This window comes from Paramisgurnus dabryanus, chromosome 15, assembly GCF_030506205.2.
Source record: "Paramisgurnus dabryanus chromosome 15, PD_genome_1.1, whole genome shotgun sequence".
Lineage (NCBI taxonomy): Eukaryota > Metazoa > Chordata > Actinopteri > Cypriniformes > Cobitidae > Paramisgurnus > Paramisgurnus dabryanus.
In genome coordinates, this window is record NC_133351.1 from 22901024 (window position 1) to 22910955 (window position 9932).

At 35.2% G+C, this 9932-nt stretch overlaps 1 protein-coding gene across 1 annotated transcript; it reads left to right on the forward strand.

The window, feature by feature from the left end:
• Window positions 1–699: 699 nt before the first annotated feature.
• On the forward strand, window positions 700–9823 carry gmppaa (GDP-mannose pyrophosphorylase Aa). Its single transcript, XM_065249047.2, has 12 exons — window positions 700–1010; window positions 1716–1813; window positions 1910–2013; window positions 2167–2359; window positions 2539–2598; window positions 5298–5428; window positions 7363–7497; window positions 7628–7725; window positions 7815–7861; window positions 8211–8303; window positions 9197–9365; window positions 9455–9823. Exons 1-12 carry the CDS (start codon window positions 971–973, stop codon window positions 9553–9555), a joined length of 1269 nt encoding a protein of 422 aa, XP_065105119.1. The 5' UTR covers window positions 700–970; the 3' UTR covers window positions 9556–9823.
• The last annotated feature ends 109 nt before the right edge of the window (window positions 9824–9932 follow it).

The window sequence follows — 9932 nt, forward strand, 5'->3', positions numbered from 1 at the left end:
ATCACTATTGCTTCAATTAGTTTTAATTGAATTTGACCAAATTACATAACAATGCAAATTTACCGTCATGTGCTGATCTGGTCAGATATTTGTATTGTTCTTGTCATCTTTATTATTAGTTTTGTAGTAAGATTGTAGACCAACAGACGGCGCTAAAACATAAAATGACCCACCCACACTAATGCATGTTTCCTAATTCTAAAGAAATGACTGATTGATGTATTTACAGTGATGCAAATATCAATAGGTCTTATCTTATATTTTTAAGTATAATCAAACTGGATTTACAAATCATTTCAACTTACTATTTTAAGTATTGAGTTATAAAAAGTTAAAGCAGCTTATGTGAAAATTGATTGAAATGATTTTTAATTGATATTTTAATAATTGATTGAATAAGTCATGACTTCTTGCATTACAATATGTGTGAAAAATATCTGCATTTTTGTTTTCTAATGTTTATTGTTCCTAACATGAATTGAACGTATGCCAAGTTCATATACATAAAGTCAGGAAAGAAATTACAAGGACAATATTATTTCATATGTTGTAGAGGTGAAAACTTATGAGTCTAACATAAATCCCACTTTCTTATAATTGTGCAGAAGCATGAAGACCAATATAATATCCAATATAAGATTTTTTTTCTTGAAGTTTGACTTTTATTTTGAAATAATTTATCCAGCCTGTCACTTCCGCAGTAGTCACTGTCGCCCGCTGATTTCATGCTTCTGTTAACGTGAAGCTTATTGTGTACATATGAAATTAAAAGTTTGCACATATAATTTTTGTGTTTAGTATGTTTTCGAACGCTACAGCAGCAATGTAAGAACATTTATGCATTAAAGCGATTCATCAAAGCGTCTTGTGTACTTAACATTACCAGCTGGCAGCTGCTCATCTGCCTTGTTTACTGCATACACATCAATTTTGACATCTATACAATTACAACCTCGTTTAAAAAACAAAAATGCTGAAGGCTGTCATTCTTATTGGAGGTCCTCAAAAGGGTAAGTAAATGCATATGAATTCGAGAAACATATGGTATACTGATATACAGTATCATTCAAGTTTAAAGGATTCACCTAGTCTTGTAGTATAGTATAGAACTGAGGTTTTCAAACTTTATGATGCTTAGGACCCCCTCATTTTATAAGGGGCCTCTTACCTAAAAAATATATAAAATTGCATATTTTATGTATAGCAACACAGTTAGCTAGGCTTAAAATAATACTTTATGTATAGAAAGAGAAACATTTTCAATTCAAATTTATTTGTACTGCAGCAACTATGACAATAGATCTTGTTTTATAGCTTGTCAAAGAATACTGCCTAACAAACCCCTGTGCGTGAGATAAAGCAACCTATAAGAAGGACAACTAGAAAGATAAAAAAACAAAATATAAAAAAACAATTCTGGAATGTATGTAATGAAATAAGATATAAAACCAAGGGACCCCCTAGAACAACCTGGAGGACCCATGGTGTCCCGGACCCCAGATTGAAATAACCTGTGATTTAAAAGATCTGTGTAATATTAGATCTTGTGTGACTTGCATGTGGATGCTTTATAGCAGTCTATAGTACAATATAGAGAGTCTATATAACATTACATCTTACGTAACTTCTGCATGTGGATGCTTTATTGCCATCTATACTATAATATAGATGGTCTGTTGGAGGACCTTGCATGAGTTTTGTGCTTTCTTATAAAGGGACCAGGTTTCGCCCGCTGTCTTTTGAGGTACCCAAACCTCTGTTTCCAGTGGCTGGAGTGCCAATGCTTCAGCATCACATTGAGGCCTGCTCCAAGGTGAATATGCTTTGATCCCATAGATATATTAACACAATGTATTAGCGGAAAGTTTTGCACTAGGTTAATGATTAATGTTTGATTGTTTTTCTATAGCTTCCAAATTTAAAGGAGATCCTAGTGATTGGTTTTTATCAGCCCAATGAAGAGCTTAACAGATTTCTGTCATGCGCCCAACAAGATTTCAAAATATCAATACGGTAAGTACTTTAAATATCATACTAAAGGATATTAAATATTGCTCGAGATACACTTGCTAATATGGTCATCTCTTATTTAGCTTTTTTGTGCATTTATTGTTTGATAATTAAATGTGTCTTTTGATTAATATTTTTTTTTATGACCCCCCCAAGATATCTGCAGGAGTACGCTGCCTTGGGTACAGGGGGAGGAATCTACCATTTCAGAGATCAAATCTTGTCAGGGGCCCCAGAGGCGTTTTTTGTCATGAATGCAGACGTCTGCTCAGAGTTTCCTCTGCCAGAGATGCTGAACTTCCAGAAGGAACACGGAGACACCTACAGTTTTGTCATCCTCGGCACCACTGTTAGGACACTTGTTTTTTTATACTTTTATCAGCCATATACTGTTCATAATGCATATTAAGCCTCGACCCCTTGTAAAAATGTATCAATTGAGTATGAGCTTGTTTACATCTTACAATTCAATTCATGAAGGTTGTTGTGGTTCTTGAGAAACTATTAACCTAATTCTGAATGTTTAAGGCCAACAGGAAACAGTCCCTGAACTACGGCTGTATTGTTGAAAATGAGCAAACTGATGAGGTAAGCTTCCAGTCTACATTTGAACAGCTTTAAGTGCTTTCATGTGCTGACATGTTTTTTTGTAAATGTCCATGTTTTTTCAGACTCTTAAAGGATTAGTCAATTTTCTTAAAAAAATCCAGATAATTTACTCACCACCATTTCATTCAAAATGTTGATGTCTTTCTTTGTTCAGTCAAGAAGAAATTATGATTTTTGAGGAAAACATTCCAAGATTTTTCAAAATTTAATGGACTTTAATGGGCCCCAACAATTAACAGTTTAAAATTGCAGTTTCAAAGACTCTAAACAAACCCAAACGAGGCATAAGGGTCTTTTCTAGTGAAACGAAAATATGCACTTTTAAACCACAACTTCTCATCTATCTCTGATCCTGTGATGCGCCAACGCGACCTCACGCAATATGTCATTACTTCAAGAGGTCACGAATGAAGTATCGAAACGCCCCAGTGTTTACAAGTGTGAAGAAAGAGGACCGTTCCGACGTTGTTGTATGTGGAATGATACTAATTAATGTCTTTGTGTCAGTTTATTGTTTAAAATCGTCGGCAAATGTGCGTTTCATATATGCAACACGTGACCTTTCCACGTCATAACGCAATTACGTGAGGTCACCCTGGTGCGTCACAGGACCGGAGATAGACGAGAAGTTGTGGTTCAAAAATGCATATTTTTTTTTCTTGTCAAAAATGACAATCGTTTCACTACATAAGACCCTTATGCCTCGTTTGGGATCGTTTAGAGTCCTTTGAAACTGCAATTTTAAACTGCATTTAAAATGTTACGTGTTGTGGTCCATATAAGCCCAATAAAATGAGTAAAATCCTGGAATGTTTTCCTTAAAAAAACAAAATTTCTTCTCGACTGATTAAAAAAGACATCAAAATTTTTGGATGACATGATGGTGAGTAAATTATATGGAATTTTCTTTTAAGAAAATGGACTAATCCTTTAATGGAATATTCCATTTTCTTAAAAGAAAAATCCAGATAATTTACTCACCACCATGTCATCCAAAATGTTGATGTATTTCTTTGTTCAGTCAAGAAGAAATTATGTTTTTTGAGGAAAACATTGCATGATTTTTCTCATTTTAATGGACTTTAATGGACACCACCACTTAACACTTAACTCAACACTTAACAGTTTTTTCAACGGAGTTTCAAAGGACTCTAAACGATCCCAAACGAGGCATAAGGGTCTTATCTAGTGAAACGATTGTCATTTTTGACAATAAAAATAACAAATATACACTTTTAAAGCACAACTTCTCGTTTAGATCAGGTCGTCATGTGCTAGCGTGACCCGACGCAATACGTCATCACGTCAAGAGGTCACAGAGGACGAACGCGAAACTCCGCCCCAGTGTTTACAAGTGTGGTGAAAGAGGACCGTTCCTACGTTGTTGAATGTCAACTGATACTAATTAATGTCTTTGTGTCAGTTTATTGTTTACAATGGTCCGCAAATGTGCGTTTTATATATGTAACACGTGACCTCCCTACATCACTACGCATTTACGTTAGGTCGCGCTGGACCGGACCTAAACAAAAAGTTGTGCTTTAAAAGTGTATATGTATTTTTCTTGTCAAAAATGACAATCGTTTTGCTAGATAAGACCCTTATGCCTCGTTTGGGATCGTTTATAGCAGTGGTTCTTAACGTTATTCCTGGAGGCCCACTGCCCTGCACATTTTGTATGTCTCCCTTATTTAACACACCTGATTCAAATCATCAGCTCATTAGAAGAGATCTCAATGAACTGAACTGAGTCTGCCAGATAAAAGAGACATACAAAACATGCAGGGCAGTGGGCCTCCAGGAATAACGTTAAGAACCACTGGTTTATAGTCCTTTGAAACTCCGTTGAAAAACCTGTTAAGTGTTGAATTAAGTGTTAATAGTTGGTGTCTATTAAAGTCCATTAAAATGAGAAAAATCCTGCAATGTTTTCCTCAAAAAACATAATTTCATATCGACTGAACAAAGAAAGACATCAACATTTTGGATGACATTGTGGTGAGTAAATTATCTGGATTTTTCTTTAAAGAAAATGGAATATTCCTTTAATGGATTCTCACAAAAAAAAAAAAAAAAACTATTTCTGTATGGTCTGAGGCCGGTATTAAGCAGATTTGAAGCGAAAATATTTGATGAACGTGTATAATACGTGCTGAGGGCATTTGGTTTATATCATTATCTAATTTTTGACGGAGGTGCCGTTTAGCAATCTTCTCAATTATCTTAGCTGAATAAATTCATCAATTTAAAATGTTAGGATTATAAGTAATTTACTACACTGTGGTGTTTCGATTCTCTTTAGGTGTCAAGCAGGTATAACATTTTTCTTATAGATGTATTTTCTCATCATAAATAAAAACAAAATCAAATGAGATTAGTTGGGCTACACAGAGCTCTGTAGAAAGCTTTGCCGAATTGGAACACCCATCATTTACAGGGCTACACATCGATCACCTCTTGTGATTTTACTAAATGGCTTAGGCTTATTAATTATGCATTCAGCCACCAATATATGACTTGTACACTTAGTTCAGTTTAACAACACACATTACCATATTTACATTCACTCCACAGATTTTTTCTAAAATTGGTGCAGAAAATACAGGAAAAGTATTTCCTTTTGGGTCTGATAATGGATGCCCGATCCATACAGTAATTATCTACGTTGTGTTTCCCAGGTCATGCATTATGTAGAGAAACCCAGCACATTCGTGAGTGACATTATCAACTGTGGAATATACCTGTTCACACCAGAGATATTTCAGCACATCGGAGCGGTTTTCCAGAAGAACCAGCAGGATATGTTGTTGTAAGTGGGAAAATGCTGTACTACATTTCAAATGCATGCAAACTGTACTTCATCAGTGTCTTTCCTTGGTTCTATTCATTTGTTTTCCCCCTGCCATCTCCTTCCTGTCTGCTTTCATTTCCTGTTTCATCATCAGATATTCATATGATGGGTAAGTTTGAATGTGGGGTGAACCTCTAGTTTGGTACTGATGTAGAATGAGAGAAAGCAAGAGTGATGGGCAAATGCTTGAAGTGAGTGAACCTGTTGTTTAATGTGGATTTGAGCTTTATAAACAGTTAGCATGTTGTGGTGTGATGACAGACAATTTTGTTGTCGTTGTCACCCATCTATTTCACAATAATTACACAGCATGAGTTTGGATGTTTTTTGATTTCCATGATATAATCCAGGGCTCCAGACTAACTTTTTTCACTAGGAGCACAGTGGCCCCCAACTGAAAAGTTTAGGGACGAAACCAGAGAATTAAGGGGCACACACCAGAAATCAACATGCTAACCAAATATTCACATTTCTACTAATTTCCACTGTATTACTAATAAATACTTTGATGATAAATGCAGAAAGTACAATGTGCTGTTTCAAATTCAGTGTCACATCACAAAAAAGGTCAAATTTACTGGTCGCACATGTGCGACTGGATGTAAAATTCAGTGGCACACTCTCAAATTTTGGTGCCAAAATGCCACCATTTGGTGGCAGTCTGGAGCCCTGTAATCTACCCTGATCATTGCCTGTTTTTAAACAATCAGCTGATGGCAAATACCAATTATAAGCCGATATATTGGTGCATCCCTATTTAAAATAGCAATAACATCTTATATTTAACATTAAAGACAACATAAAATGATATTATGTTTACTTTTGTAATGATCCTAGCTTTAAAGTAGGGATGCATCGATACCACTTTTTTGGAATACGAGTACGAGTACGAGTACTTGCATTTCAGTACTTGCCGATACCGATACCGAGTACTTAATAAAAAACATGATTTAAATTTACAGGTAACAGCTTTAGTCATATAATTTAACAAAAAATCAAGGGACTAGTTTTCCAGTTTGTTGTAAACTATGCCTCTTTGGACAACACAAGAGGCATTAACCCCTTACACGCCGCTCAAACATAGACATTTCTCAGACCGTGGTATCGATCCCTGGTATCGGGGGACTATTAACAAGTACGAGTACTTTAGAAAATGTGGTATCGAGGCAGATACCCGATACCAGTATCGATATCGGTGCATCCCTACTTTAAAGTGCATGTTCATCAACACCATTATTAAAAATAATGGTTTGATATTGTTTCATTAACATGTTATCACTGTTTTTGCTTCTCAAATGACTTCTTTTCTGCTGATGATGTTAAAATGAACTAAACTATTGTATTACAGATGCCCCTCTTCCCCCTTTTTTTCACCAAATACGGATAGACGATTATTTAGACTGATATCTGCAAATACTGATAGTTTGGTGGCTATATTAACTTGCATTAACCAAGTTCTAAAGATTACATTTCTAAATGTTATTATTCATATACTTACCATTAATATTGAACATTAAACTGGTGAAGTTTCTTTACATTTTCTATACACATTGCAATTTCGCTTTTAATTGACAGGATATATGGGCCATGCTGTTTTTTAACTATCGTCCAAGTAATATTGCTTTTAGCGACCGATACCGATTATTGACTGATGTATCGGTGCACCTCTAAATTTAATAGTATCAAATCTTTCCTGCTGTTTAGTCAGATTCCCAATAAAAATGACTCTGAATGAATGTCCTGAACACAGCATTTGCCTTCAAAAGTACCTTTTTAAATGTTCCTTCCCAACTATGTTTATATCTATCAGTGTCATTTTTATAGCAGCACTACTGTGTAAAATAATTGATTTTTAATGTTTGAAAAATTTTTATGACTCGTCTTGTTGTCAGAGAGGAGCAGTCCAATGGTTGGCATCGGGCAGAGGTGATTCGCTTGGAACAGGACATCTTCACTGCACTGGCAGCCCAGGGCAAGTTATACGTGTACAAAACGGACCGTTTCTGGAGTCAAATTAAATCTGCAGGGTTAGTTTTTGTCAAAATCTTTATTATGCTCATTTGCTGATTTTATTGCCGCTTATCAATTAGTGAGAATTACTGTGGGGAAACTCAAGCAGAAACAAGCAAAAAAGTAATGCGTTTACCTTTCTGACAGATCTGCAATCTATGCAAGCCGCTTGTATCTTAACCAGTACCATAAAACTCATCCAGAGAGGTTAGCTACAAATAAAGATGGAGGAGCAAAGATCATGGGTAAATACTTGGTAGTAATATAAAAATGTATAAAGTTTGGAAAAACTATAAAGAGTTCTTCTATATATAATAGTGTTTTTTTATTGTAGGAAATGTTTATATACATCCAACTGCCAGCATCGATCCAACTGCTGTGGTATACTTATACTTACTTTATATTCTTTATTATTTTTGAAGACATATAATTATTCCTCACCCATGCATTCCAGATATATGTGACCGTGTTTGTGAAATCCAGGCTGAAGTCTCATAATCTAATTATGAGATTTGGAGCATCAAATTTAGATTTCACTCTCACTTTGGTATTAGTCAATATTAAAGATATCAAGGTTATATTTTCACAGAATGCTTAATGGTAAATCACCTAAAATGAATTTAATTGGTTTTCACAGACTGGGTCACGTATTTGGACTGAAACCAAACTAGTATGTTTTATTATTTGGATTATAATTTCAGATCAATTTGTGCTATATTTTTTCTCTCAGTTAGGTCCAAACGTGTCCATAGGTACTGGAGTAACGATAGGTGCAGGGGTTCGTGTTAGAGAATCCATCATCCTTCATGGTGCAACTTTGCAGGTGAGTTCATGTGTGCCAGTGAGATAACAGTCACTTAGGGGCAGTTTCCTGGACAGAGTTTAGATTAATCCTGGACTAAGCCTTAGTTATATTATTACATTTTAGTAGTTTTCACAAACATACCTTGCAAAAAACATGATGTGAATCTTGAGACAAAACAAGGGAACTGATATATTTTAAGATATGTCAGTGCAAGCTGTTTTAAAGTTAAGACATCTCAAATAAGCATTGTAGTCTGGGACTATCTTAAAGGGGACATTTCATAAAACTTGTTTAAAACGTAAAAATAAATCTTTGGTGTCCCCAGACTACATATGTGACGTTTTAGCTCAAAATACCATATAAATTATTTATTATAACATGTTCAAATTGCCACACCTGTAGGTGCGAGCAAAAATGTGCCATTTTAGGTGTGTCCTTTCAAATACAAATGAGCTGATCTCTGCACTAAGTGGCAGTGCCGTGGTTGGATATTGCAGATTAAGGGCGGTATTATCCCCTTCTGACATCACAGGGGGAGCCAAATTTTATTGAGCTATTTTTTCACGTGCTTTGATGAGAATGGTTTACCAAAACTAAGTTACTAGGTTGATCTTTTTCTCATTTATCTAGGTTGATAGAAGCACTGGGGACCCAATTATAAAAAGTCAGAACTTCCAAAAGGAATACTATGAAAGTAAATGGGGTCCACGAACTGTTGGTTTCAAACATTTCTTAAAATATCTTCCTTTGTGTTCATCAGAACAAAGACATTTATACAAGTTTGTAAAATAATGAGAGTTAGAAATTTTTGGGTGAACTATCCATTTAAACCCTGTCCAGGAAACCACCCCTTTATCTTTATGTTATTTATATGTGCTATATGTCCTGAATTTCATTTGTGTCTCCTGTAGGATCATAGCTGTGTGTTGAACAGTATTGTGGGATGGGACAGCACTATCGGCAAATGGGCCAGAGTTGAAGGGACCCCTAGTGACCCAAATCCTAATGACCCATATGCTAAAATTGATAGTGAGACGCTCTTCAGAGATGGAAAATTAACACCCTCCATTACAATTCTGGGTAATTTTAAAGCATGTTATCATAAAGTGTTTGTGCTTCTACAGATTTAGTGTACATTTTAAACCGGTCCTCTCTCACTTTCTCCTCAGGCTGTAATGTAAATATACCATCTGAGGTCATCATACTCAACTCTATCGTCCTGCCACACAAAGACCTCAGCAGAAGCTTCAAAAACCAGATCATATTGTAAATTTATCTTCATGTGTTCACTTTTCCTTTGTGCCCGTTCATAGAATTTAGTAAAAACTAATACTTATTATTAATGGCCAAGTCATCTTTGAAACTGGTGGTATTTATTATGCTTATTTCATACAAAGATGGTACTGTATGCTGTACTATGGTACAGATGCATGGTTGAATAAAACAAATGCCAAAAACGTTACAGAATAACACCACATATTTGTTTTCATTACATGGTTGATAAAATATAATGTATTTTTACCCTGGCTAGATGGTACAATCGAAAAAGAGTAGTGTAATTATGTTGAAGTATTTTGTTTGTCTAGTCCTAGTCAGACATCTGCAATAAATGATATTTTTATTGTCACAAAAGATTACGTAATTTGC

Excerpts from the sequence above, each read along its gene's own strand:
- gmppaa (XM_065249047.2), top strand. The coding sequence starts at position 971 with ATGCTGAAGGCTGTCATTCTTATTGGAGGTCCTCAAAAGG. Across the intron at positions 1,011-1,715 it reads TATTGGAGGTCCTCAAAAGG|GGACCAGGTTTCGCCCGCTG; the intron begins GTAAGTAAATGC and ends TTTCTTATAAAG. Across the intron at positions 2,014-2,166 it reads GATTTCAAAATATCAATACG|ATATCTGCAGGAGTACGCTG; the intron begins GTAAGTACTTTA and ends GACCCCCCCAAG.